The 27,588-nt window shown below is 44.9% G+C and overlaps 10 protein-coding genes across 10 annotated transcripts; 5 read left to right on the forward strand and 5 right to left on the reverse strand.

Annotated features, from left to right (window-relative positions):
* Window positions 1–422: 422 nt before the first annotated feature.
* Window positions 423–2,449, forward strand: K450DRAFT_253848 (uncharacterized protein). Its single transcript, XM_051591106.1, has 9 exons — window positions 423–691; window positions 762–1,034; window positions 1,099–1,301; window positions 1,364–1,447; window positions 1,522–1,612; window positions 1,681–1,813; window positions 1,888–2,013; window positions 2,082–2,159; window positions 2,226–2,449. Exons 1-9 carry the CDS (start codon window positions 552–554, stop codon window positions 2,334–2,336), a joined length of 1,239 nt encoding a protein of 412 aa, XP_051441997.1. The 5' UTR covers window positions 423–551; the 3' UTR covers window positions 2,337–2,449.
* K450DRAFT_191746 (uncharacterized protein) lies at window positions 2,217–7,803 on the reverse strand. Its single transcript, XM_051584459.1, has 14 exons — window positions 7,673–7,803; window positions 7,007–7,609; window positions 6,328–6,937; window positions 6,137–6,251; window positions 5,976–6,070; window positions 5,498–5,914; window positions 5,220–5,377; window positions 4,862–5,147; window positions 3,854–4,780; window positions 3,662–3,785; window positions 3,402–3,583; window positions 3,174–3,332; window positions 2,939–3,105; window positions 2,217–2,878 (listed from the first exon to the last, which is right to left on the reverse strand). Exons 1-14 carry the CDS (start codon window positions 7,690–7,692, stop codon window positions 2,563–2,565), a joined length of 4,179 nt encoding a protein of 1,392 aa, XP_051441998.1. The 5' UTR covers window positions 7,693–7,803; the 3' UTR covers window positions 2,217–2,562.
* Window positions 7,804–7,844: 41 nt separating this feature from the next.
* Window positions 7,845–8,984, forward strand: K450DRAFT_253862 (uncharacterized protein). The gene is made up of 3 exons (XM_051591107.1): window positions 7,845–8,324; window positions 8,385–8,781; window positions 8,846–8,984. Exons 1-3 carry the CDS (start codon window positions 8,167–8,169, stop codon window positions 8,894–8,896), a joined length of 606 nt encoding a protein of 201 aa, XP_051441999.1. The 5' UTR covers window positions 7,845–8,166; the 3' UTR covers window positions 8,897–8,984.
* Window positions 8,918–10,944, forward strand: K450DRAFT_253866 (uncharacterized protein). The gene is made up of 8 exons (XM_051591108.1): window positions 8,918–9,174; window positions 9,250–9,282; window positions 9,419–9,510; window positions 9,580–9,603; window positions 9,683–9,694; window positions 9,764–9,918; window positions 9,990–10,348; window positions 10,412–10,944. The coding sequence occupies exons 1-8, from the start codon at window positions 9,135–9,137 to the stop codon at window positions 10,657–10,659; spliced, it is 963 nt and encodes a 320-aa protein (XP_051442000.1). The 5' UTR covers window positions 8,918–9,134; the 3' UTR covers window positions 10,660–10,944.
* K450DRAFT_253871 (uncharacterized protein) lies at window positions 10,906–14,875 on the reverse strand. The gene is made up of 5 exons (XM_051591109.1): window positions 13,862–14,875; window positions 13,160–13,794; window positions 11,908–13,084; window positions 11,089–11,821; window positions 10,906–11,005 (listed from the first exon to the last, which is right to left on the reverse strand). The coding sequence occupies exons 1-4, from the start codon at window positions 14,850–14,852 to the stop codon at window positions 11,235–11,237; spliced, it is 3,390 nt and encodes a 1,129-aa protein (XP_051442001.1). The 5' UTR covers window positions 14,853–14,875; the 3' UTR covers window positions 10,906–11,005; window positions 11,089–11,234.
* On the forward strand, window positions 14,762–17,052 carry K450DRAFT_253879 (uncharacterized protein). The gene is made up of 13 exons (XM_051591110.1): window positions 14,762–14,885; window positions 14,950–15,297; window positions 15,367–15,450; window positions 15,508–15,565; window positions 15,632–15,720; window positions 15,795–15,828; window positions 15,901–15,927; window positions 16,007–16,083; window positions 16,164–16,210; window positions 16,271–16,313; window positions 16,384–16,411; window positions 16,476–16,774; window positions 16,836–17,052. Exons 2-13 carry the CDS (start codon window positions 15,007–15,009, stop codon window positions 16,866–16,868), a joined length of 1,110 nt encoding a protein of 369 aa, XP_051442002.1. The 5' UTR covers window positions 14,762–14,885; window positions 14,950–15,006; the 3' UTR covers window positions 16,869–17,052.
* Window positions 16,985–19,342, reverse strand: K450DRAFT_253885 (uncharacterized protein). The gene is made up of 7 exons (XM_051591111.1): window positions 19,251–19,342; window positions 19,152–19,193; window positions 18,898–19,068; window positions 18,643–18,828; window positions 18,504–18,569; window positions 17,477–18,440; window positions 16,985–17,147 (listed from the first exon to the last, which is right to left on the reverse strand). The coding sequence occupies exons 1-7, from the start codon at window positions 19,301–19,303 to the stop codon at window positions 17,064–17,066; spliced, it is 1,566 nt and encodes a 521-aa protein (XP_051442003.1). The 5' UTR covers window positions 19,304–19,342; the 3' UTR covers window positions 16,985–17,063.
* Window positions 19,343–19,363: 21 nt separating this feature from the next.
* Window positions 19,364–21,537, reverse strand: K450DRAFT_253893 (uncharacterized protein). Its single transcript, XM_051591112.1, has 8 exons — window positions 20,966–21,537; window positions 20,690–20,903; window positions 20,478–20,626; window positions 20,365–20,412; window positions 20,056–20,298; window positions 19,828–19,965; window positions 19,615–19,758; window positions 19,364–19,546 (listed from the first exon to the last, which is right to left on the reverse strand). The coding sequence occupies exons 1-8, from the start codon at window positions 21,254–21,256 to the stop codon at window positions 19,442–19,444; spliced, it is 1,332 nt and encodes a 443-aa protein (XP_051442004.1). The 5' UTR covers window positions 21,257–21,537; the 3' UTR covers window positions 19,364–19,441.
* Window positions 21,389–23,063, reverse strand: K450DRAFT_274173 (uncharacterized protein; the record flags this gene model as incomplete). The annotated part of the gene is made up of 10 exons (XM_051593106.1): window positions 21,389–21,673; window positions 21,735–21,744; window positions 21,822–21,893; window positions 21,961–22,003; window positions 22,070–22,193; window positions 22,256–22,416; window positions 22,491–22,639; window positions 22,720–22,814; window positions 22,884–22,937; window positions 23,010–23,063. 10 exons carry the CDS (start codon window positions 23,061–23,063, stop codon window positions 21,389–21,391), a joined length of 1,047 nt encoding a protein of 348 aa, XP_051442005.1.
* A 1,060-nt stretch (window positions 23,064–24,123) lies between these two features.
* Window positions 24,124–27,588, forward strand: K450DRAFT_253911 (uncharacterized protein). Its single transcript, XM_051591113.1, has 9 exons — window positions 24,124–24,170; window positions 24,231–24,550; window positions 24,636–24,844; window positions 24,953–24,964; window positions 25,035–25,283; window positions 25,349–26,167; window positions 26,258–26,398; window positions 26,466–26,555; window positions 26,617–27,588. The coding sequence occupies exons 2-9, from the start codon at window positions 24,244–24,246 to the stop codon at window positions 27,319–27,321; spliced, it is 2,532 nt and encodes an 843-aa protein (XP_051442006.1). The 5' UTR covers window positions 24,124–24,170; window positions 24,231–24,243; the 3' UTR covers window positions 27,322–27,588.

Genomic DNA, 27,588 nt, shown 5'->3' on the forward strand with positions numbered 1-27,588 from the left:
TGCGTAGCCCGACGCAACAGAATCCATGGACTCAAGCTTCGCCACAGCAGAGCCCTTTGAAATCGAGTCCAACGCAACAGAACTCTCGAACACAAAGCTCAAGTCAACAGAATTTTCTAAAGCAAGGATCTACTCAGCAAGGACTTTTGCAAACCAGTCCCTTGAAACCTCCTCCCGCCCAGCAAAGCCTGGTCAAGACAGGTACCTCGACGTCAAGCAAGAATGAGAGTGTAAGTTGCGAAAACAGTAGAGAATTTGGAAAGCTCGATGATTTAAGGAGATTATTTCGTTCATTAGATCTTCAGTATGGGCAAAAAGCGATCGATGGACGAATCGGACGTGCCGAAGAACGGTTTATCGCAAGAGAAACAGACAGCGCAGGCCGCTTCTGCAGACACAAAAATGACCAGCAAGGACAGTGGAAGACCAATAGAAGCGTCAACTCAGAATCCCGGCTCACCAGAACGAAAGAAACCACGAATACAGTCTAATGTTAATAATGCGATGCCATTAGCTGCTAAAGGTAGATGTTGTGACAAAATGCGAGTATCATGCCTAAACACTCACACCTATCATCCCTAGTGCGGCCGACTGCAATGGAACATTTTGTTGGGCAAAATGATCTAATGGGCGAGAACGGTATTCTGCGGGCATTCATTAGAAATAACAAGCTTCCATCGATGATCTTATGGTATGTGTCGAGAGAAAGTCTATTGGAGCGTCAGAACCTTTAAACCAATTGTGTGAACCTTGCTTTGTAGGGGACCTCCTGGCAGCGGCAAAACCACCATTGCCCGGTTGATATCAAAGATGGTGTCTGCGCGATGTGTAGAACTGAGTGCGACATCTCATGGTGCCGCTGATGTTAGAAAGGTTGCCGACGAGGCCATGAACCATTTGAAAATGCTTGGCCAGAAGACTATTGTATTTTTGGACGAAATTCATCGATTCAAAAGAGATCAACAGGACATATTGCTTCCACACGTCGAAAGGGGAACCATCACGCTGATAGGCGCCACCACCGAGAATCCAAGGTATGAGATCTTGAGAACCTGTCGATTTTATCTTTTGGAGCACCTTCTGATAGCTTCACACTAGTTTCAAATTGAATTCAGCCTTACTGTCACGATGCAGGGTGTTTGTACTTAACAGGCTGAGTGAAGAGGAATTATATCAGATTGTGGCACGAGCGTTGCATATATGGAGAAGTGACGAAGAAGGATCTGAGGAAGCAGCGCCAGTAACAAACAAATCAGACGAGGCTGCTTTGCTCCAGTTGGCTCAAGTGAGTGACGGAGATGGTAAGTTTGAGTCAATGGACACAGACTGGAAACCTTGCTCTGGTACTCACAATCATCCAAAGCTCGTACCGCCTTGAATATACTCGACATTGCTACTAGCGTTCTTCCGTCGCCATTAAGTCCGCTTACACCAGAGGACGTGAAAGGTAAGCTAGTACTCAGCTGTGCAATGCGTTTTTAAAAAACAATTAATCAAAACCCTTCCATTCTCGTATCTCAGCTGCGTTCCAACGGTCGCATCTATTGTATGATAGAAATGCGGAAGAACACTACAACATCATAAGCGCACTTCATAAGAGTATCAGAGGAAGGTAGGGGTGTGCAATTTGTTGACCTATGCCAAGTTGGATTCAAAAGTGCTCACACCGTAGTCTTGTAGTGATGCTGATGCGGCATTGTATTGGCTGGGCCGAATGCTTCAAGGAGGAGAGGATCCATTGTATATTGCTAGGCGGTTAGTGAGAGCAGCTAGCGAGGATATTGGCCTGGCAGATAACACTGCATTACCACTGGTAAGAAGAAGTATACTAGAAAATAATAATCAGAACATGAGACGCAATCTAACTTGCTAGGGGCCCATTTCAAGGCAGTCAGCGCATATCAAGCTTGCGAGCGAATTGGAATGCCCGAATGTGATACCATATTAGCACACCTTGTTGTGCACCTTGCAGAAACAAAGAAGAGTGTTCGAGTATACAAAGCATACAACAAGGTAAGACTTGTATTCAGTCGTGCGAGGCAGAATGGTCTATGATATTTATCTATTGGGTTCATACAAAGGTCAAGGAAGTCATTGCTAAGGAGCCAAATTTACCTGTTCCAATGCATATACGGAATGCACCAACGAAGCTAATGAAGGTACAGTCAGTCTGCCCGTAAGTTGATGAAAATGGCTTCGTTAACTCAATGAAATCTGCTTTGCAGAATCTTGGATATGGGGCTGGGTACAAGTACAACCCAGACTACGAAGAGCCCGTCGATCAGGATTACCTCCCCAAAGACTTACCCACCAAGAAGTTCTTGGACACGGACTGAAGGATATGTAAAAGAGCAGCCAAAGAAAGAAAGCATACCCAGTCTTGATGAGTCTTTACTTTATTGTAGAAACACACATATAGGACAATCGAAAGAGCAAGAAGAAATGAAATATAACATAAAGAAATCATCGACGGAGTCAGACAAAAATCAACACAAAGCTGTACACAAAATTTAGAAAGGAAGAATTGGATGGGAAAATGTCTCTTTTGTTCTTTACTGGCAATTATGAGTCCAATGCCATGTCATTATCACCAGAAGGTCCCAGTAACCTGTTTGCTTGTTCTTCTTTTTCGGCTTTTTCGTGCTCTGATAAACCACGGCACCATCCCGTCGTAGACGATTCCAACCAGCTGTTCCACTTGGGTTGTTTTTGTATTTCAGTTACCTCCGTCGTTTGGGAGCTTGGTGGTCTCATAAAGATATCTTCTGACCCGATGATATAGAACATATGATATGTGTCCCGACATATCTTGTATTGCATCCCTGATCTTACAAAGAGTTTGTTGAGATGCTTGTCATGGAGATTAGGACGCAAGTTTCTGTAAACACATGGGTCAGCACCGACGGTTCTGCATGGACATGTCATCCACTCAACTCACCTCTTGAGGAACGTGGGTTGTAATCGACTTTCATCAATGCCCTCCGTTGTCTTTACCCAGTCCATGTAGCTAGCAACGTAGTTTTCATACTTGTCCTCAGCACTAGTCTCAAGCATGTAGTCGTCTTTTCCAAGAAGTTGAATGGTCATCTGAAGGCTATCATTATCCTGTTGGTGGGAGTTTGCAGGCAATCAGCAAAGGAACACGACATATAGAATACGAGTTAGCAACTTACAAGATTGATCTTATAAAGATTTTCGTCAGAGCCCACAATATCCTCAGCTCTCAACCGATAAACAGATATGAGTCGAGGAGAAGTGCTCTCTAAATCACGGTCGCTCTGGAAAAGCTGAACCAACTCAGAGGACTTTGTGTCATGCGACAAAGTTTGAATCTGGTGGTGGAAAAAAAATTAAGAACATGGCCTTCATTGTACATCAATATGGGTAGTGTCGGCTCATACCTGTTTGATCAATGCCGACACAAGCTTGTCTATAGTGAAGAGTATGTATGCTTCAGTGCCAAAGATATATCGACAACATTCTTCAAAGGTTTGCTGTTCAATGTTGTAATCGGGATCGAAAAATTTGTCAATCAAGTCCAACAAAGCTCCATAGGTGCCATTTGAATAGTCTAGATCAAGAGCTGAAGGAAAAGAAATGAATTATTCGATCTACCTCAAGAAATTTTACTGTCGTTGGTTAAAAGCATTTAAAGGCTTACCATCAAAGCGAGTGTACTGAATACCCAGCTCGATGGCCGTCTTGTTGAGGTTCCTTGATCGCTTTGGATCAGCTTCCATTCGTTCACTCAGTTCCTTCATTTTAACCAGTCTTTCATACATGAGCTGAACACAAAAGGGGAGCGTTAATAAATGTGAATGGGTTATACACCACGGTACAAACTGCTACCTACCTGGTATTGTCTAAAGAAAACATAGAAAGAGTTGTTGCAGAAGAGGCTGAACACCGTTCGTTTGCGGGCAATGGGTGCAGTGGCAGCAGCCGCTTGAGCCAAAATACTGTCGTCTTCGTTGGTGACTGTTTCCATAGGAACATCCTCTATACCGTTCACTTTTTCAGCATCAGCTGAAGTGACATCATCGGCGGCGGCTTTACCATCCACTTCAGTGTCGGCGGTGTCATCCTTTTTCTCAACGTCGCCTTCCGTATCTTCATGCTTGACAACGGCTTCATCACTAGAGGGAGAGCCGGATCTGGAACGAGCATGGTTGGTTTCCTTTGTTTTTCGAGTCAACACATCGCGAAGCAAATCGGAGGGACCTCCATCATCATCTCGTCGAGCACTTCGGCCACGTTTGCCACGCTTACGGGAGCTAGGCGATCGACTAACATCGCCATCGGATTCGTACGAGTTGACAGAGCGTGTTTCATCATCGTCGTCCATAGGCTCATCGTCTTCATCATCATCGTCATCTTCGCGCAACAAGTTCTCAGGAACAATATCTTGGACACCAAAGCACAATGGAATGAACATCTTCATAAACGTTCGAATCTTGCCTCTATCACTCTTGTTGTCTGAACCACTTTGTCGATCCAAAAAGGAAAACACAACTCGCGTGATGTCTTTGAAAATAGCCTTGTCCGTCATAGAATAAGAGAGCTGATGGTTGGGTCTGTTGATGGCACCGGGCGAATTGTCAGACTCAGATTCCTTCTCTCTTGCATCGATCTGGTCATTATAAAGATTCTCAATTTCAGACACAAGCGCCTTTGGAACGATGGTTCGTCTGTCATTACTCTTGAACGTTGCGCCTTGATAATCAAGTGCTCGGTAAAAGTTCTTTGCATCGGTTTCTCGCCACAGTTTGTTCCATTCACGCTGTAGAAGAAATTGGGGTGTGCGTCGATGAGCCTCCCATCAAGGTTGGGCATGTTGGAAAAAGAGAGAAGAAAAACTTACCTGTGCTTTCTTCCATTCCGCATCCTTCTTCTTCAGTCGACTAAGCACAATAGGTAGAACATGGGCGGGGTTATTATGAAGGAGATCAATAATTTCATGGCCACGTTCCTTGTCATAGACTTTCTTAATGATTCGTTGATATATAGAGGTGGTTTGACCGCCAAGGCCAGCTGGTAGACGAAGACGACTCTTTTCTTCCAACGACATTTCTGCAATATCTCTAGCAAGTGGCTCCATCAAGGCAATGACGTTCAAGTTGGCTTCGATGTTGAGATCATATTCGTATCTGTAAACAATCGTTTAACAACCACCCTTGGGACCAACAATACAATATCTATGATGAGGAGAGAAACCATACCTTTCTTCCTCGCAGCGATGAAGTGCTTCTTCGTGCTGGTTCTTCTTGGAAGCTTGGAAGCCACTGTCTTCGGAGGCCCAAGTTGGATGAGATACATATTCATCATTGAGAACTTCCCAGCAGAGATCATCACGACCAGAGCAAGCAACAGTGTGCCACTAGAAAAATTGCAAACAGCGTTTGTGAGTTATAGATATCCTTGGGGTTCAGGCTCAATCCATATCCGAAACAATTTGGGTATATGTATCGACTTGAGTATCACTGCTTAAAAGACTTACCTCAACAGGGAGGACACGATAACTTGGGCTAGATTTAACAGTCTGGCAGTGAACAAGGTCAGGCTTAGGCAACAGCTCGGGAAGGTTATCAGTCAATCGATTGCGACCGTCATAACCAACATAGGCTTTAAACCATTCAAACAGCTCCCAGTTTCCACCAATGAATGGTTCGACCTGGTCAACCAACATGTTTTGGTCAATGATCTGCTGTGTATGAAGGTTGAGAACCTTCAAGAATTCTTCATAGACAGCCTTGTTGTTGAAGTACTTCTTGACACGATCAAAGAATTCAATTTCTTCAGCGGTGACAATGGCCTTATTGGATGACGCAGATGTCGGTGAGAGTGGGAAGCCTAAATGGTCATTACGCATAGAACCATCCATGCCTTTATGATAATGTTTTGAACGCTTTGAGACCTGAGAGTATTAATTAGATCTGAACAAAAAGATGTCACGACTTTGCTGAACCATTTCTCACCTTGGTAAGCGATGTAGGGGCCATCTTGTCGGCATAAGCAGGGTTTCTCTTCTTTTTGGCAACTCCCATGCCGGGAGGTGAGCCATGGTCTAAATCTTTGGGAGACAAAATAACGTTACAAACAAAGACAAGTACAAGTCGGTCGAGAGTACTCAACATACCGAATAAAGCAGCGGAAGCGGGGGTCTGATTGCCAGATGTGTCAGGAAGAAATGCTTTGAATTCATCCAACAAATCCACTGAGCCATTGAACAAGATCTGAACCTGAGCATACACCTGAGGAAGTAAAAAAAGAGCATCATCGATATCAATAAACAGCGAAATAATGAACCGTTTTAAGTCAACACTGTACCTCTTGAATAGGCTTTTGCTCCTTCTGATAGGTTTGTAGTATTTCCAGAAATTGTTTATAGGTATCCGGTTCATTAGAGAAGCGGTTCTTGATCTTGTTAACATAATTAATGGCATGGTTGAACTCCACAGGAGCACGTCGACCGCCTGCTTGTTGTTGTTGCTGTTGCTGCTGTTGTGGTGTGGATGGAGGTTGTTGATGTGGAGGTTGGGGTTGAACAGACTGATGTCGCATGCCAGGTGAGGTTTGAGACGAACTCAAAGGATGGTATATGTTTGGAGGCTGTGACATGTGAGGGATACCATGATGATGAGGTGACTGCACTGAACCAGAAGAGCCAGGTGTGTGGGGAGGTACATGCGAGTAACCTGGAGGGTGCTGGTAATACTGGGAATGCGATGGATGTTCATGGGATAGATTAAGGGGATCACCAGCCGTTGTGCTAGTAGTGCCGGTTGGCGTGGTGACCCGAATGACATCTTGATCGTTGGAGCCCACAGTACATTCGATTCGATAACCAGGAGGTAAAAATGTGTTGAAACCAGAAATTAATCCTGGATGACCTCTAAACAAAGTGGATACCCTCTCAATGACCCCAGGTGTATCGATTCTAATATGAACGGGAACAACAGTGTTAAAGTTGGGCTCAAGGAGCAGCTGAAGAAAAATGGAAACTTACGCTTGACTCTTAAAATCTTTCATGATATCCAAAAATCGATTGTATACATCTGGCTGATCAGAGAACTTGACTTTGACCTGATCCAGGTAACTTAGCGCATCTCGAACATTCAAAGGCCGGTACCCAGCAGCTTGTTGTTGCTGTGAGGAAGTGGGAGCGGCAGAGGAGGACGATGGTAAAACATGGGAAGATGGCGGTGGTGAGCTGGGAGGACGGGGGATGGATGCAGATGGAGCGGGTATGGAGGAAGTGCTCATAGGTGAAGAGGTGGCTGGTGAGTGAGACATCAAGGAAGAAGCCGGCACCGTAGAAGGGGGAGGTAAAGTGGTAGGATTCCCTCTATCGGAAATACCGTTGACTTGGTCTTGTGGTAATCCAACCATGGCACTGGGTGGTGGAAGAGGTGTTGAGGATGGCTGTCGCATAGAAGGACTGGTTTCTGATGCAGAGGGAATTGGGCTTTGGTAAGCCGACGGTTCGCTCACTCTTGCTGGTGGCAGGGACGATGGTGAGTTCGCCGATGGGGCATGTGGAGATGGGTAAGCATTGGTTGGTACATTCATTGGCGAAGTCTGGCCTTGATATGTAGCTCCAGGTGGAGGTCTAAGCAAGCAGTGGGTTAATGGTGGGGGGGGGGGTTATATTTCCATCCGCTGCGGGACTTACCTGGAGGTATTAGCCTGCATGGCTGCTCAATTCAAATACAATTCAGTGGATGTCAATACAACCAGCAGCAGTGTAGAAAGCGTTCCTATTTGCACAGAGCAGTGGGAGCAACTGGGGGAGAGACGAGAGCGCGCGCCGCCTCCGACTCACCGCTGAAAGGCCCATTTCCCTAAGCTGAGGCGGAGATGCAAAGACCAAGCCACCGGCCATTTCGCTGTCACAGGTCAGCTTCATCGGGGACTGATTAAAGGGAACCGGTGCTAGTTCAACTGGAATTGCATCATGAATGGTTTGAAGCGGCAATCATCATCATCAGACACTTGGTTAACCAATCCAAAGGCCTCTGCAGACATGGCTGCTTGGTTCGAACGTCTGAAGAAAAGCTATACTCGAAACTTTGTATACTCCGAAGAACCAGGTACGTTCCTCTACTTTATGCAAACCGCTGCTTTGAAGTGGAAAGAAGGTCTTATGGTCCAATAGTCTTTGTCCATATGTCCAATATCCGCCGTTCAGGCGACGTGTCGATGCATTCCCTTCCTTTTCAAGATTTTCTAGAAGATGATTGCCGTTTCCTCTTGTTCTTGCTGGCCATGAACGATAATTTATTAATGGGCGATATCAAATCCGATCCCAATGTTAAATTATGCTGGTAAGTCTCTGTGATTGGTTGCTTGAAAGCAACTGGCCTCTAATAGGGTTATGGCTACAGGAGTATGCCAAAAACGAAAGAGCACTTTTATCTTCAGGGCAAGTTTTACATTGCTTCGGCGCCAATCCAAGTCACGCGGTTCCCCCCACCTAAAATCGTCGATAGCGATGTGTCTGCGGTGGACTATTGGGAAGCAGAACGATCTAAGCAGTGGAAGCAATTGGACAAACGTACTCGAGCCACGTTCACTTGGCCAGCCAGTCGAGAAGCGCCCAAGTCCGACAACATTGCCTTTTCGTGCTTATCTCTAGATGCACTTCCATCCGAGCCTCTCAAAGCCAAACCTGAGCCTATCAAGATTGTTCATGATATCGCTATGGACAACTTTTGTTTGTTGATCTTCAAAATCTCGGCAGTTGAGCATTTCGATTACAGTGTGTTTCCAGCCAAACGAACGGTGAGTAGCTTTTTTATGAGCTGATTTGTGTAGTCAACGCTGAACCAAAAAGTACTTCTTTTAGATATATACGCTCCAAGGCGGCGATTGCCAGGTCGTGGAAGCCAACCCTTGATCACGTGACCAGCCTCAATCATCATTTTTCATTAATTTTGACTGCAACTTTCCCACGAACATCAAACCTTTCTTCTTTGTTCGCTTTCTATTTCGTTTGACTTGTAGTTTATTCAATATACCACAATTTGAATGTTTGAAACTGACGAGATCCGTAAGCAAATCCATCAGAGGATGCTGCTCCTTGCTTGTTGATCGTGCTTATCAATGAATTCTATTATTCAGCTGAACATCCAAACATGAGTACATGGGCACATTTTTACGCTGGAACAATCGCTGGTATGAATGAAAACAGTGAATGCTTGTGATTGTAGACGCAGTCAGCTCATACCGTGTATGCCTTTATTTTTGTAGGCCTGGCTGGGTTATCAGTCGGACATCCTTTCGGTAGGTGAATTGTAATCCCACCGCGCTGTTCTGGTATCAGTAATGTATTGACAAAATAAGACTATCCTCCATAGATACAGGTATGGCTTGTGACTAAATAATCAAGTGATCGACATTTTTCTATTGACACTATGTCATGTAGTGAAAGTACGTCTTCAGTCACGCGAATTAGCTGCTCGATACAATGGAACCTGGAATTGCCTTGTCACCATTGTAAAGCAGGAAAAGGTATCAGTATATCCCACTGAATGAAGAATGTTACTATCAACCGAGCTAAAATAGACTGCCAAATTATAGATTTTGGGACTCTATAAAGGAATGGTGAGCTAGTTTCCCTGTTTCGGGTATTCATAGAACAACATCATTGACACATGTCGAATAACCATGGCCTGCATCACAGACATCACCCGCCGTGAGTTTCAATGCTTTTAATCCAACCATCTATTTTTTTTTACCAAAGGATATTAAACTTTTTGCATAGGCTGGAGTAGCTGCCATCAATGCTTTAGTATTTGGTGTCTACGGACATTTTATTGAGTTACAGCAACGACACATGGTATTCCCTTCAAAAGACCAGACACAACCGTCTCTCACTAACGTCTTTATTGCTGGTGTAGCTGCAGGATCAGTTACTAGGTAATGTTTGGTTTGTGCCATGCAGTAAATCAAATAAGTGATGATGATTTAACCTTATCTTACCTACCCAGCTTCATCACCGGACCTATGGAGCTGGTCAAAATACAACTTCAAAATCAAACCCACACAACAACAAGCAAAGCGTCTCTCAGTGCCCCTCGATACACTGGACCTATTGATTGTTTTGTGAAAATATTCCAAAAAGGAGGCATTCGTGCTTGCTATGCTGGACTCACCCCTACTATGCTTAGAGAAATTAGTTTTGGCCCTTATTTCGTTACGTTCGAAGTCATTAGCCGACTCTTACGATCATTACAGCCTAATCCAAATGGCAAACTTTCCACCAATGAAGATGATTTGAGTGGGTGGCAAGTTGTTCTCGCTGGTGGCTCGGCTGGTATCATGGCCTGGTGTTCTACCTATGCTGCAGGTAAGACCTGTTCCCCCTTATCTCGTAGGAGGAGTCTAATTGCTTATCATTTCTCCTTCTCAGACGTTCTCAAGACGCGCATACAGTCAGAACCTTCACGTTATCGAGGAGTGATAGATTGCGCTCGCCAGTGCTATAAGGAAGAGGGATGGCGAATTTTTTTCAGAGGTCTCAATGCAACTATTGTACGAGCTTTCCCTTCAAATGCTGCTACCTTTGTCGCTTACACTTGGACCATGAAAATGTTGTCACCTGTGAATTTACAAGAAGAGGTTCGACCGCTATGCGAAAGCACCAGAGCAGCTTGCTAAGTTAGTTTACATGCAACGACCTGTTCGTTCACATATACCAACCACTGCAGAGGATAGCTTGAGGGATCCTTTGGGACGAGAGCTTCTTAATAATATCGTGTACTATTGCTTGTCAAGACAAAGAGTAACCATGTCTTTTTTTCTATTTTTTTTTATTTTGCTTTTGCTGTTCTTTCAATTAAATCACATTCTTGCTGTGTGCATGTACAGTCTTTGCCAGCCGTCCCTTTTTGTTTTTGGCAGGGTTATTTTTGTTTGATCCTTATGTTCACCTTGTGGTTTACTATCCCACTTCAGACAATCCTTCATCCGCTGTTTAAACTTTTCTTGTTATTTGACTACGTTTCTATCTCGATGGTTCATGCAAAGGATGAAGCTGAGTTACTAGCAGATAAAAATAACGATTCTAAGACTGGGCGGGTTTCATACCAATCAACAGCTAATGCAAATTTGTTACAGATACTACAGGAAAGTGGAGGGAGGAGAGTGATTGAAGTAATAGAGAAGCCTTCCTAGATTGAAGGGTTTAATTATAAGCGCAATTTTTTTTTTTTTTGGTGTCCGAGGGAATGAATCTATTTGCTGGCCGTGGTCTCGTCTTCCTTCAGCTTGTCTGCCCACACGTTCTCGGCTTGTTGAGGGTCGATGCCTTCGAAACAGATCTTGAACACATCGTCATAGTGGTCGACGGGAACGCCAGTCATACCTTCCTTGATGTGTTCGGGAAGGTCATCCCAGTCAGATTGGTTGTCCTTGGGGAACAAAACAGTGTTGACGTTGGATCGCTTGGCTGCAATGGTCTTCTCCTTAAGTCCGCCGATTTGCAACACCTTTCCAGTGACGGTGAGTTCACCAGTCATAGCGATGTTAGGATTAATAGGGCGGTTCAAGGCCAATGAAATGAGGGCAGTGGCCATGGTCACACCGGCACTAGGTCCATCCTTGGGTACAGCACCAGCCGGACAATGCAAATGAACTTGAGCCTTTTCAAAGAAAGCATTCTTGGGGAATTTGTTTGCTAAGAGAGACTTGGCAAACGTATAAGCAATAGTGCTTGACTCCTTCATGACATCACCAAGTTGTCCGGTCTTGGAAAGTTTAGGGGAGGACTTTGGAGTGAGAGGTGATTCAAGAACGGATTCAATATATAAAGATGAGCCGCCTGTTTAATGATGTCGCAAAATAATTGTTTAGAAAATGCGTGGCCATGATAATGTTTGAGCTGCAAGCAGCCGTCATTTAACTTACCAAGGCTGGTCCAAGCAAGACCCATGACAACACCTGGTGGTGTTTGGTCATATAGACGATCAGAGTGGAAGACTGGGGGTCCAACATAGTCTTTCAATGAGTCAGTGGTGATGTCAACTTGGATGGACTTGGGAATGTCAATAGGGTGACGTTCCTTGGACGTAATGTCTTCACCGGCTTCATGGACTTCCTTATGGGGATCCAAGCTCTCTTCGCCGGGCTTCTCATGAACATTTTCAGCGCCTTCCTCAACACTGAAAGCCTTTGCGGTATCACCGGGTTGCTGTTGAAGATGGTCCTCGCCAATGTCCTTGACGATCTTCAAAGCGGCCTTGCGATATACTTTATCAATCTGCTTCTTCAAGTTACGAACACCACTTTCACGGCAATAGTTCTTGATCAAGCTTTCAATGGCTTCCTTGGTCAAGTTGACATTGACATGCTCCAAACCAGCAGCTGTTTTGGCGGTGGGAGACAAGTACTTCTCGGCAATTGCGACCTTTTCATCCGCAACATAACCAGAGAGTTGAATCACTTCCATACGGTCAAGAAGTGGGCCGGGAATAGTATCCAAAACATTGGCAGTACAAACAAACAAAACCTTGGACAGATCAACAGGGACATCCATGTAATGATCCAAGAAGCTGGAGTTCTGTTCGGGATCCAGAAGTTCGAGAAGAGCAGAAGATGGATCACCTTGATGACCCTTTCCAATTTTATCTACCTCATCAATTAAAACCAGAGGATTTTCTGTTTGAACCTTCTTGAGTGCTTGAATCACTTTACCGGGCATGGCTCCAACATAGGTTCTTCGGTGACCCTTGATTTCAGCCACGTCGCTTAATCCACCGACAGAGAATCGATAGAATTGGCGATCCAAAGCTCTGGCGATACTCTTACCAATGGAAGTTTTACCGACACCAGGGGGACCGACCAAACACAAGATCTTGCCTTCGACAGTACCGCGCAGTTTACCAACAGCAATGAATTCCAAGATACGATCCTTTACGTCTTGAAGTCCATAGTGATCTTCATCCAAGACAGTGACGGCGTGCTTGATGTTGTAGTTTTCCTGTGATCGCTGACCCCATGGAATTTGCGTAAGCCAATCCAGGTAGTTTCGAGTCACGTTGAATTCTGATGCAGCTGGCTCAAGATGGGCGAGCTTGTTGATTTCCTACAACGAAAAGAAAGTCAGAAAAATAAATAAATTGAATTCCACCGCTTATCATCTCGTTCATTCCCAATTTACCTCGTCAAACACTTTCTTGACTGCCGCAGGCATGGCCAGTTTCTCGGCCTTTTCCTTGAAACCCTCTACAAGCTTATCTTTACCATCACTCTCGAGACCTAGCTCTTTCTTGATACCCTTGAGTTGTTCCATAAGATAATATTCCCGCTGGCGTTTGGCAATCTTGCTCTCGACTTCCTTTGAAATCTTGTTTTGCAATTGGGCGTTCATGAGCTCCTTCTTCAATACCAACAGAGCTTTCTGGAGACGTTCTTCAACAGAGAGACACTCCAAAACGTCCTGCAGTTCATTGGGTTCGCCAGCAGATACGGCAGCAGCAAAGTCGGCGAGCTTGGCCGGCTCTTCAAAAACATTGCCAGCGGATTGTGACATTGAAAAACTGGCAATTTGATCACGGAACAATGGGTTCAAGGAAGCGATATCCTTAAATACCGAAACAATTTCCGACGTGACAGCACGAATGACTTGGTCTTTCTTAGAATAAGGAACATCTTCCATGTTGTCAACGTTGACGAGTGAGACAGCGTAGTCCTTGGCTAAGAAAGACGTAGCATATTGTGCATGCTGTTCAGCGCTAGAAGTTGCAGCAGGGTCTTCGACAAAATCGGTCTTCTTGTTGACATCTGATTCAGGAGCTATCCACGTAGGTATCTTATGAGCAACACATCCATTTCTCAAAAAACAAAAACATTCTCTGCTTACCCTTGTCCTTCATGGTAGATTCCTTGCTACTGGCCTTTTGAGATTTTTTCTCCGACTTTGGGACTTCCACAGGCTCTGTCAGCGGACCCTCATCCTTGACCACCGCAGCGGTAACCCCAGATCCGGCTGACTCATCCTTGGCCATGTCATGGCCTTGGTTAGGCTTACCCATGGGCAACAAATCGGTAATTCTAATTCTACGGTGTGGGTAAAGTACGGCGGTTAAGCCAGCATCTTCCTTGGAACCCTCTTTCGAACCTGAGCTGGCAGGGAACACGCTGGTAATTTGTGCAAACACACCGACACGATGAACTTGATTAAGGTCGGTAATGGTATCGATATCCAGTTCCTCATCCTTCAACAAAAATGCTCCCACGTACGGCTGACCTCGCTTGAGAAGTTCTTTGATAGCCGCCGTGACTTGAGGGTCCTTGATGACGACAGCCTTGTAGAAACCAGGGAACAAAGGTCGACGTGTGATAGGAAGTGCAAGCACTTGCGGATAGACCTCGGGAACGGAAGGTTTTTGCAATTGGTTGTCAATGACATTAAGAGCCTTTTGAATATTGTGTACAGGAGAGCCGCCGTCGCCATCACCGCCCCCTTTTCCATCACCTCCATTCGCAGCACCGTTACCGTGGCCGTCGCCGCCACTGGAGGGAGGCTGGTCGGACCCATCGTTGTTGCTTTCGTTGGCACGCAATACCTCGGCGTTTGAGACTTTGGAGTGCTTAAAAGCTGCCGCAGAGGTGGAGGAGAAGGGTCGAATGGGTTGAAGGGCGACAAACACTGAACGCGAAGGGCTATTGCGTATAGACTGGGCAATGGCTTCACCACCCCACATGGTCAGACCGGATGCATGGTTCACTTGAGGCGTGGACGAAAATGATCGCGCAGGATTGGAAGCGCCAGTGATTTGATTCAGAAGCGATTGCTTTATGGAGGATCTTGGGATTGTCTTTGCGACATGCAGCAAGAATGACGAGCTCATGTCGCAGGTAAATGAACGATTGCGTAAGCAGCCCATAAGAACAATCGGGTTTTGTCAGTTTCCATAGGCTGGGTTAGGGTTATATTTCAGTCACACACCTTGCTCCTCCACTTTGAACGAATCACTTCCTTTTGAATCCACCATCTCATTAACCATGACTATGGATCAACAGAATCTTTTATCCGTTCAAGCAGACGCTTCAGCTTTGTTACAACCAACCAATGAGAACAACAAGCGCGCCTTCCAAACTGACGGCGAAGGTCAGGAACATAGTCACAACAAGAAACGGCCAATGACCTTCATAGCATCGTGGCAAAAGAAAACCTATACCATGTCTTGCACTCCAGAAGAGACGGTTGAGCAATTGAAATTGAAGTTGCAAGGCTTGACCAATGTACGGCCTCAAAATATGAAGCTGTTGAACCTTGTGAAAGGCAAATTGCCTGTGAGTGGATATTGAACTGGATGCGAAAGCTGGTTGTCAATTGGCTCTGCTCTGACCTTTACGTTTTAGTCCGATGATACCTGTTTAGAATCTCTCAGTCTTCGCCGTAAACCAGGCTCTAATGCCGTGGAATTTCTGATGCTGGGAACAGCTGTAAGTAGACATACTATCCCCACGGAAACTGGCTGTCGGCTAATACCTTCATGATAGGACGCCAATATCTTCAAAGACCCAGATCAAGTTGACACGTTGCCAGATGTTCTGAATGGTAAGTACTTGGAAGCGATTCGTCAGCATAGCTATTACTAATGTTAGTGTTCATGGCAATGACCAGATCTGGAATATGACTATTTCCCATCCGATCATCCTACGCACTTGGATCAGGCCAAAGTTCAAAAGAAGTTGAAAGAGACTACTGAAAAGGTCAGGCAGGATGGAAACTGACAGTTTTTTACGATACTGAATATTGACATCTTGTTTTTTTTTTTGCTCTTCAGACGACGATCCGGCTGATCAATCCGTTAAGAGAAGGTATGGGTGTATGGATAGAAGAATGTCAAAAATAAGCCGTTCACTCATATCTTTTGGAAACTACAATTTTAGGAAAGAAGCTTTTGGTCATGGATTTAGGTAAGCCTGCCTTCACGTTGAAACGGTGTATTCTCTGAAGAACACCTTGGTTTTTTTTTGACTGACGTGATTGCCGCAGACTATACCCTGTTCGATTGTAAGTCACCAGCTAGTCATATCTCTGAACTGATGCGGCCGGGTATGCACAGTTATCTTGTGAGTGTTTTCAAACAGTTTTTCTTGCGGCTAAAAGTCAAAGCTGCCACAATGCCTGATGGATTCATCCCTTCCTATAGACGTCGGCATACGAGCATTATGATATTGTTATTTGGAGTCAAACAAGGTAAGATTTTTGTCTCAGGCTCATAACACCCATTCTTTTCTTTTCTAAACCGATGTCTAGTTGGCGAACACTGGAAGCAAAGGTGACAGAGCTGGGCATTCTGGTAAGTACACACTGGATATCACGAGAAAGAAAGTTTGACAGTCCATCTAATCGCCTTGTCTGCTGCACAGTCTCATCCAGATTACAAAATAGCATTTGGTGAGTGCGGTTCTATCTACAAAAATTATAAGCATCGCGGTATTAATGAATGTATTTCTCCCAGTCATGGACATATCGACCATGATATCGGTTACAACATTGAAAGCAGACGGATCGGAATTCAAACATCAAGTCAAAGCGTTGGATATCATCTGGAGTAAATTCCCCCAGTTTTCTGCCAAAAACACCATCCACGTCGATGATTTGTCACGAAATTTTGCCTTGAATCCGAAATGTGGACTCAAGATATCTGCGTTCAAACACGCTCCAGTCAAACGGCTGACGGATAGGGAGCTCTATTACGTTGCGCGTTACTTGCTGTTGATAGTGAATGTGGACGACTTCACCATTTTGAACCACAAGGTAAAGTGTTGGGTCGTTGCTCTTGGTGGCCGCGATGTACTAAATCCACCTCTCTTGGCAGCGCTGGAGGAGCTATCCTGGTGTGCTAGAATGAGACAGCGTTGCCTCAACCGACATACACGTATTACATAAAATGGCCACCCTTTGGCTTCATCCCCTCGCTACACTTGTATTTCCAATTCTGTCATGTTCTCCCATTTGCTAATCCATCACACCACACCATACCGTTTCGTTGTTCATTTGTCCGAACACACACCCCATGTTTGATCCAGTCGAATGAAAAGGTGGTTTATTTACATTCGATCAATGAGAATAGCTGTGAAAATAAAAGAGTAAAAAACCCAGGATAAGATTTTGTACAATGGGTTTGTATGTAGAAAGAAAATAAGGAGAGATGTAGTACATGTGGTATAAACAGTAATCAGGACATGTTAGAAAAGTGTGAGCAGCCGAGTGGCATGCTTAATCTTTGAACGGGTTGGCGTCAGAGCGGGGATCATTATCAGCGTAAGGGTTAAACACCTTTGGTTCTTTGGCATGTTGTGCTGGGCGTTCGTAAGGGTTGAAAACACTGGCAGTGGATGTGGGCACGGGTGAGCGATCGCGAGGGAACTGAGTTCTGGGGGGCATACTCAAAACATCGTGTTGCGCATGGGGAGTGTAAGCTTCTTCAAACTCAAACGCAGGTTGACCTCTTTGGATTTGCTGTTGTGGTGGTGCCGAAGGAGGAGGTGGAAGAGCATGTGCTGCATTTTCGTCGTCGAACGGAGATGTAGCGACAGCACTGTAGCGGCCGTGCGTCGGAGAAGGTGAGGATCCAGTATGGGGGTAGGGCGAAGCAGGGTAGGCGTGTTGCTGTGGAGGGCTTTTGAACGGATTATCAATAGCACCCAATTCGCGAAGTCTAGTTCCTGATTTTCCTTCTTCCTCAAACACCTTTGACTCTTGGTGCACACGCGGCATGGGGGGCAAGTCTTCCAAACTCACATCGGCCATGGGATCTTCGTAATAGGAGTAGTCGCGCTCTTCGTCCTTGGTATGAAAGTCTTTATTCAATGCCATGGAGCTTTCATCCCCCGCCATCTTCCGTCTTAACTTGAGTTCTTGTCGTTTCTTCGCTAGTCGTACAGTGCTTTGACCACATGTCATCAAACTGAGAATGAACTGTGGAATGAAGGCCAAGAAAGCGTCTACAAACGCCATGAAGAAGTTCAAATGCTCGTCCTTGTGATCAAAATAGTCCTCTTCATCCATTCCGTAGTATTTCATCATCAACACGGCGTCGATGGCCATCACAAAGCAGACAATGATAGCTTCGTAACCGTTTTTAATCGCAGCGGCTGGCCAATACGTACCTCCATTGGCAGGAGGAACGTCCTTGATAACATGGAAGGTAGTCAAGGCAGAAAGCAAAATGGTACCGAAGTAGAAGATGATCATGATCGGTCCTTTGACGCACCAGAACAAACCGTGGGCCTGGATGGCTCCTAATTTCCATTCGTTATGGTATACTGCGAGGTAAGTGAACAGCGCACCCAAAATCAAGGAAAGGCAAAAGAAATTGATGACGGTCAACCAGACATAGGCTCCTTTAGGACTAAAGGAATTGGGGCAATAGTAGCCATGGAGTTCGGTCATAATGGATATGAAGGCCGAGATGATATTCCTAAGCACAGGTAGTAGTCAGAATGACATTCGATTGACCAACAAGTTCGACGCAGACACTCACCATATTGGAAACTGAAAGACGCATATGTCCATAATGGTTGAAAAATGGAGACCCCATTTGGATTGGCTGTTCAAAGAGGTTTAAAATGAGTGACCATGAAAAAAAAAAAACCGAAACAAGCGGAGCACTAAAACCGTACACAGTAATTGTTTTAAGACCAAGCACCTTGGTTGTCACCGCCTGCTTGGGCATGGAAGCGTTCTGGAGTCGATAGGGTTCCAAGTAAGCTTTGAGCAGTGCATACAGGTTGTAAACGGCAAACGATTCGAACAAGACGGCAAAGAACATGATGGTGGTGGACGCTCCATATTTGAGATACGACACCCTGAATAACAAGCAGGTACAAAATTAATGGCAAGGAGAGGAGCACAAGAAATTTTTCGAGAAAACTTGCCATGCCAACGTCGAATAAACTGCTGGATACGCTAATACTCGAACTTTATGCCGTTGAATACTCTTATTGTTGTAATGGGTCAGGTGGACCATGATGGTGTGCACAGCCAGGATCCAAGTGATAACCACCAGCAATCCTGATCCTAACCACCCCCAGATATGCATGTTGGATCTAAAGTAAGTAGATCAGTCAGTAGGTGGAATGGAGTTGTCATGAGGGTAAAGCTTGGCGGGAACAGAGAAAACAAGACTTACGAAGGATCGAGAATCAACTCATTTAAACTAAAGGATGGGTTGCTAAAATGAAATGCTTTAGTACTATGTTTCTGTTCGAGCGGCAGGGTTCAAACGTACAATCCATCGTCTGCGAGACCTCCCTCAGTCGGGCATGTCACATTGGCTTCCATGATGCTCTAGCAAGAAAAGTGCGAGAGTGCCGAAGTTAGCCTGAGCCACATTTTCAGGAACCGCAATGTGTAGCGCCTTTTTAAACTTTTTCTTTTAATTTTTTTTATAGGCAATTCTGTTACCAGGTAACTTCTAAATTATTCAATAAATCGAACAGGAATCTTAAAGAATTGTCCTGCTTCTTTATCACATTCGCCCTTCCTTCTTTCAGCAGCAGGAAGATCTCCTCCCCGAAGATTGGTCTACAAGAATGAATTAGTCGAAGCGGCGGAGAAGTCGGAGCGCGTGTTACGAGCATGGGCTCTCTTACCTGTAAAGAAGGGTGCAGGTACCTCGGGGCCTTAAGCTGATCGTCTCGAAGTTTTCTTGCCTTGATGTAATCTTCAAGACTCACCCTTTCATTTATCATCTTGTTGTTGCGCTTATGTGCCTCCAAGAACGTCACGAACGAATACTGCCAAAATCATCAGTCACGACTCCCAAAAATAGACTTCCTGAGCCCCCCCCCACTGCCTCGTCTTACCGGTCGTTCACTGGGATAATCATGACCAACAAACACTCTTGTATCGTCCAACAACGTATCGTATATCTTGTGAATACTCTGATACATCTGCTCGGCGCTTCCACCAGGGAAATCGCATCGTGCCGTACCAATATCGGGCTAACAAAAAAAGTGGAGTTTAATGAGGGCTGCTAAATTTTCCAGAAATTCTTAATGCCAAGAGTGCTTTTATCGGTCCGCATAACTCACCATGAACAAAGTATCACCCGCAAAGAGCGCGTCGCCTATTAACCAGCTCATGCATGCTGGTGTATGACCTGGCGTAGCAATGGCCTTACAACGGATATCATTTCCTAGGGTCCATTCTGTTGCATCGCCTATCAGTTGAGAAAATTGCTCTCCAGTGGTAGGTAGATCTCTTGGTTCAAAATTATACTTGTCACGAAATACTGACTGCACCTTGGTGACGTTATGACCAATCAGCAAGGGTGGCTGTGCCAAGGCAAAAGGCTCTGGTCAATAGCGTAGAGGAACAACCCCAGCTGCAGACAAGCTTACCTTGTTGGTCAAATGCTGGTGAAGATACTTTCCTGCTGAAAGATGATCCTAAACCAAATGGGTTAGGCGAAGGGAAACACGACGGGTGCAAAAATGGGTAAAAGTCACTTTACAGCATGCACATGGGTGTCAATAATTTTCGTGACATTTAAATGGTATTTTTGAACAAATTCAATTAATTGTTTGGCCGTGTCTGCCTTGACCGTGCCGGAAAATGGATCATAGTCAAGGACAGGGTCAATCAAAATGGTTTCGCGAGTGTCTACGAATGTTCACCAAAGGGATTAAAACAGGATGATGTGAGTACTCAGTGTATGCTTCTTACCTTCATCCGTCACAATGTACTGAGCTGTATCGGTGGCATTGTCGAGGATAGTGTGGACGGTAGGGGAATGGTTTTTTTTAAATGGTTGAAGGGGATACTCTGCTTTCCAAGCGGTCAAGCCTCCTTCTAAATTATAGACGTTGGTAAAGCCTGCCTCAAGCGCTTTGGTGGCTGCCATATGACTTCGGCGACCTGAAGCACATTGAAACACAAGCTGGTCCGCCCATGTTAGTAACGAAACCCCAGCGAAGACGCATTGTTCTAACCTAGTTGTACCTTTCTGTCTTTGGGAAAATCAGCCAACAAACGATGAGGATCTTCGATCAAGTGCGGTAAAGGGATATTAACAGAATACTTGATTTTGCCCGAGTCTTCGATTTCTTGTCTATTTCGAACTTCTATCACTGTGACGGACTTGCAAAATGCGTCGTGCTCAATTTGCTGGTCGAGCTGCTCTTTCAACTGCGAGCATGTAATGGGCATGACCGAGTAGTTGACTCTGCTATGCACCATTCGTAACATGCCTGGTTTATGCCGGGTAAGGCACGCTGACCACATGCTTTTCATGGTGGGAGAATGACAAGGGAATGGCAAACAGCGAGGTTTTACATTTTCTCAGTGAGCTCAAATGTTGGACTGCTTTTGCCTGCGTGAGTCAACACTCGGGGACCATGAATGCCCGACGCTACGCCATTTCTTTTAATAATAAACGCTGCGAGTTCTATGAGTGGGGATGTCTACAGTGCCTTGGATCTCTTTGGCATAATCCCAAATGTAAAAATCTAGTAAAATAGCATTCACTTTCATATCGGAATTTTGCTCGTCTATCATATGCTGGATACGTTGTCGGAGCAATTCCACAGCCCAGATGGAGTTTCCCCGGATTTCCACCTCTTCACTGCAACCGGAAGGAAAGTTTTGATGGTCTCTGAGTTTTTGAATGAGGTCTTTGGAATACTCCAGGCAGCCTAGATGATACAATGCCTATGTACAGGGTCAGTCAGCACAACGTAAAATAAATGTGGCGTGATATTCTCCAACCCACCTGTGGCACTCTGCAGATTCCGCCAAACAGCAGTAGGGGTAAATGAAATGATCGCATACCCTTTACAATAGTGTGTATTTCGTTTACCTGTAATCTGCAAACATGGTTATTTGATCGATATCCTCGAAATACCCCAGCCCTTGACCGTCGAAGCAAGCCCTGTAAATTCATGTATGTATGGCTGAGTCACAGTCGTGAATGCAGTTTGGCTTAAGACACAACCTACCAAATGTCCGCTATGAGAATCTGCGCTCGCTTAAATATTTGCACTAAAGTCCATGGTTAGAATGGCCTGTAGGTCAACGAGAAATCGAGAGCAGGTTTGGAAACATTACCTTTTCGAAGATGGAAGGTGTGTTCGTCGTTGAAAGATTTAAAATGTCGGGTAATAATTTGTAATAATTTCATGGCCGAGCCATTGGCTTCCTTGATGCAATTGATAAAAGTGCCATCATAGTACTGGTTTCATCCGGAATCATTAGCCAACGCATGAAGTATATCATCCCTTGAATGACGCTCACCTTCAACAAGGCACCACCATCTTCTCTCATAACCCTAATCCTCTCCTTGACCATAGGCATTTGCTCTTCCGTATCCGATCGAAACACATGCAACAGCACATCGTCTGAAGCGTCCTTTGCCCACCATTGTGGCTTAAGAATGGGGTATCCTTCCTGACACGCTAAACACCAATGCGGTCAGAGGTGGGTTCTGTATGAAAGAAAATAGCCAATAGATGCAGTATCAAAGATTTACCTCGATTGATGCAAGCGCATAATGCCCAGTAGCCAGTGTACTTGACGCCTTGGTACTCTACGGCATATCGAGCGGGATTTGGCACGGACTTGTCGTCAGGGTCACGCTCACTCCAGAACGAGAAATTCAGCAGATCAACCAGGAAAATCCTATCCACCGTGCAAAATTTAGAAGGAAGTCAGCAGAAGGCTCGTCGAGACATACTTGATAAAATCCCCATTTTCCCTACCAGTTAATGGCGCTTTCGTTGGCAACTTTAGGGTTAAGTGGGTGCATCTTCCATGTTTTCGTACTGTACTCGCGTGTCTTCATATTTTCAAAAACCTAGTAGTAGAAGGGTTGTTTAGAGTGGAAGAAAGAGATTCAAGGTGATCTGTCAACGCACGCACGTACCACTTTGGCGGCTGACTCGATGCCTGACGAAGGAATGAAGACATGCTGTGAATTCTGTTAAAGGGAGGGAAGGTATCAGCCTCTCTGCGTGAGAATTGGACTTTGCATGCGGGAAATTGCTGCTACCTCGTGAATGAAATCTGCGCTTGTCAAGACTTGACCGAGATCCTGGTTGTGCATTGTGAATTGCCGATTAAGCTTCCCTAATTTTTTTTTTTTTTTAGATTTTTTATTTTTTTTGACAGATGCTGCCTGAAAAGGAAGGCCAGTCCTTCTGCAACGGCCAACCAGAGAAAATTCATGCGCTTCAACTACTTTGGCTCGCATTCCTTTGTACAGATTTTTCTTCCATGTTATAAAGCAAATGGCTCTTCCGCAGGTCAAGATGAAAGATGTACGCGTTTACTTTATTCCTAACCCAAGGATGGTTTTTAAAAAATTGAGTATATTTTTAACCTCAAGAAACATGGCCCCTTTTTGTTTATTTGGTATTCATATTATGAAACCTAGTCTGTTTAATTCACTACCAAGTACAAAAAATCCTTTTGCAATCAAAAGGAAAGCATTGTAAGGAAAGCACGGTTTGGCCACCCATCCCCTGGTGCCATAAACCATATCTCAACCGCCTGCTACTGCTTTGAAAAATATACCTTTTATCCTGTTCGTAATGGTAGGGATGAAAATAGCCAGGTTATCGTGAACACTTGATTGGCGTAAAGCTGTGATTTGTTCAAAAATACGGGGACGAACCATCTTGCGGCATTCAAACTTTGTTCCATAGCGTTATACCATACAGGGACAACAGCTCGAGTTTTCCAATCATATCAAAGAAATACCAAGATGAAACACTGTCTCTGATCATCCACAGTGTGTCTCCAGCCACACAAGCTACGTCCAAGAGGTGCACAGGACTGGATCAGGCATCCACAACAGAGGTTCAGCGGAAAGGACCTTCCATTTTAGAAAATGTGGGTCAGGCTCAGCTAACGTCGATAAATAAATTCATGCTGTCGAGTCAGTGAAATGACAGACGTCTCCTTGCTTTTGAATGTACTTACGCATTCGAAGAAGGGTCGAGCCATGAAGAAGTCGATGGCTATAAGCGCAGTGAGAGATCAAAGCTAGCTAGCTGACTGGCTTGGCAAGGCAAGGAAAAGGAACGGTATCGGAACACAGCCTCACCCATTTATACTGTGGCTTTTGTACCACAGCCAACCGCACTTCTCTATAAAAAAATCTCGTTGGGCTTTTTTATTTTCTTCTCCTTGCGCCTCACTCTTTTTGCAGGTACGTCTTCCTGCTCCAACCCACCTCTTTAACCCACGTTCTAACCTTCTATCCTTTCAGATTCGTCTACAAAATGTATCCTGCTCCTCATGGTACTTCCCAAGGGGAATACGACCAGTATCCTATGCAAGATACCACATTCTTGTCACAACCCGTCAACAGGGGCGGTCATCCTGGCTACCAACACGCAGACCCGTTTGATGATCATAACGCAGGTTATTCAGAATCCATGAACGAACCTTTGCTCAACAGTCCAGCTCCATCCCCTTCACCCAGTGGCTACCCTGACAATAACAGCGGTATCAAATTTGCCCCACCTGCTTCCCCTGGGCCGTATTTTGGCGAAGCCCCACGCCGACAACCCAGACGATACAAGACAAGTACGTTGAAACGCTCACGTTCATACGAGCTTGTTCCTGTTATTTTTGGCCGTTCATCCTGACCTTCTTTTTTTACTTTTTCCAGCGCGAAGAGTTCAGCTGACGGGGGGTAATTTGGTGTTGGATTGTCCGGTGCCTAACAAATACCTTGACGCTGTTCCTAAACGTGATGCACATGAATTTACCCACATGCGTTATACCGCTGCTACTTGTGATCCATCTGAATTTGTATCACAAGGTTATACCCTACGTCAAGCTCTCGGGGGCAGACAGACCGAACTCTTCATTGTCATGGTAAGGAACAGACACAGGGAACCGTGTTGAAAAGGCTGTTGGTTACTCATTCACATCAAATCAAATTCAAACTATGCACCTACCCAATATCAATTTTTTCAAATGCAGACCATGTACAACGTAAGTAAAAAATAATGTTTCCTGTCCAAGTGAACAATGTATACGCTAACCTTTGTCTTCTTCTCAACAGGAAGATGAAGTGTTGTTTGCTCGTACAATGAATGGTGTCATGAAGAACATCTCTCATTTGTGTACTCGTGATCGATCGCGTACTTGGGGTGTTCAAGGATGGGAAAAGGTCACTGTATGCATTGTATCGGACGGTCGTTCAAAGATTCATCCCCGCACGCTCTCCGTCCTGGCTGCTATGGGAGTTTATCAAGATGGTGTTGCCAAGAACGTGGTCAACAACAAGCCTGTTACAGCCCATTTGTACGAAGTAAGTATCTCACTTTGCCTGATGGGTTGCCTAGAGTCCCTACCCTGACTTTTTGGCTTTTTCAGTTCACAACTCAAATCTCAGTCGACCCGGATATGAAATTCCGCGGTGCCGATAAGGACGTTGTACCATGTCAAATCTTGTTCTGTCTGAAAGAAAAGAACGCCAAGAAAATCAACTCGCACAGATGGTTCTTCCAGGCTTTCGGTCCTGTCATTAACCCCAACGTATGCGTCTTGCTTGATGTTGGTACTCGACCAGGTGGTACCTCCATTTACCACTTGTGGAAAGCCTTCGACATTAACTCCAATGTGGCCGGTGCTTGTGGTGAAATTCGTGCCATGGCGGGTAAAGTCGGTGTGAATCTTTTGAACCCTCTGGTCGCCACTCAAAACTTTGAATACAAAATGTCTAATATTCTCGACAAACCCTTGGAGTCGGTGTTTGGTTATATCTCTGTCTTGCCCGGTGCTTTCTCTGCTTACCGATACAAGGCTCTTCAAAACGATGTCAATGGCCATGGTCCACTTGAAAAGTACTTCTTGGGTGAAACCCAACACGGTGGTGATGCGGATATCTTCACTGCCAATATGTACTTGGCTGAAGATCGTATCTTGTGTTACGAGTTGGTGGCCAAGAAGGATGCTCACTGGATTCTTCATTACGTTTCCAGCGCTTATGGTGAAACCGATGTGCCTGACAGTGTTCCTGAATTCATTTCTCAACGTCGTCGATGGCTTAACGGTTCTTTCTTCGCTGGTATCTATGCTTTGGTCCATTGGCGAAAAATTTGGGGTTCCGACCACTCCTTCCTCCGCAAGATGGCTTTGATGATCTTGGATCTTTACCAAACGTTTAATTTGATCTTTTCATGGTTTGCCATTGTAAGTTATGAGGAAAATAGGGCGGGGCAAAAGCACGCTTTGTCATATGGTTATGATCCATCAAACTCACCACTTTCTTTCTATTTTTAGGGAAACTTTTACTTGACCTTCTTCATTCTTACAAATGCCCTCGACTCTGATACCCTGACCCCCAAACCATTCCCTGCCAACGTCGCTTTTGTCATTCACTCGGTTCTCAATTATATATACGTTGTTCTTATTGTTATTCAGGTGAGCACTACCCCCCCTTTTTTTTGGTTGTTGGCCCGCACATATACTCATCCTGCAACCTATCTAGTTTATTCTCGCTATGGGTAATCGACCCCAAGGTTCCAAATGGGCCTATATCATCAGTATATGCTTCTTTGCCTTCCTTATGGCATACATGGTAAGCACTCTGTTCCTTATATCTTTGACCCTCCCATCTCTGTACTCATCCACTTTATTAGTTGTTTGCTACCATTTGGATCACTGTGGTAGGCGTCCAGGCAGCCATTGCAAACTCTGCAGGATCACAAAACATGTTCTTTGCTTTGATTGAACAATCATCGTTCCGAAATGTCATTGTGGCTGTTTGCTCTACCTATGTCCTCTACTTCCTTGCCAGTTTCATGTTCTTTGATCCCTGGCACATGTTCACCAGTTTCATCCAGTACACCTTCATGGCCCCCAGTTTCATCAACATCTTGAACGTTTATGCTTTCTGTAATACCCACGATGTCAGTTGGGGTACCAAGGGTGACAACACCATTGCCACGGATCTCGGTGTGGTCAAGTCTAAGAAGGATGCGTCTGGCGAGCATACGGTTGAAGTAGCGGTTCCCACCGAGCAAAAGGATTTGAACGCCCTGTATGAAGAAGCATGTCTTGATCTGACCAAGAAGGCAGCACCGGTTGTACAGCACCGTGATGCCAAAACAAAGCAAGAAGATTATTACAAGGCTTTCCGTACCAAGCTTGTCATCTCTTGGATTGTGTCCAACTTGGCTTTGGTAGCTGTCATCACCAACGCGCAATTGTTGCATTGGTTTGGTGACTTTGAAGAGCGTAGTACCGGATACCTTGGTTTCATTCTGTGGTCTGTCGCTGGTTTAGCTGCATTCCGCTTCGTTGGAACATGCTTGTACCTTGTGTTCAAGATCTTCACTGGGTAAATGATCCCCGCCCTCCCGCCTATTCATTTTACACGTCTGCATGCCTTCATTTGAAACAATCAAAAAATATTCCCCCACACCTGTATCAGTTTTGACTCTTTGAAAATACCAAAAAAAAAGAACAAGCAATGATATTCTGTACTAAGCCTGATATCACTTTTTTCTATAACTTTTGACAATCTGCGTCCTGTTTTCCTCTAAACCTGTATAAACGCTTATTACCCAACCGTCCATTCCGTGACTTGACTCATTTTGAAATACAACGAT

Source organism: Umbelopsis ramanniana (genome assembly GCF_025399195.1).
Source record: "Umbelopsis ramanniana AG unplaced genomic scaffold K450scaffold_55, whole genome shotgun sequence".
Classification (NCBI taxonomy): domain Eukaryota; kingdom Fungi; phylum Mucoromycota; class Umbelopsidomycetes; order Umbelopsidales; family Umbelopsidaceae; genus Umbelopsis; species Umbelopsis ramanniana.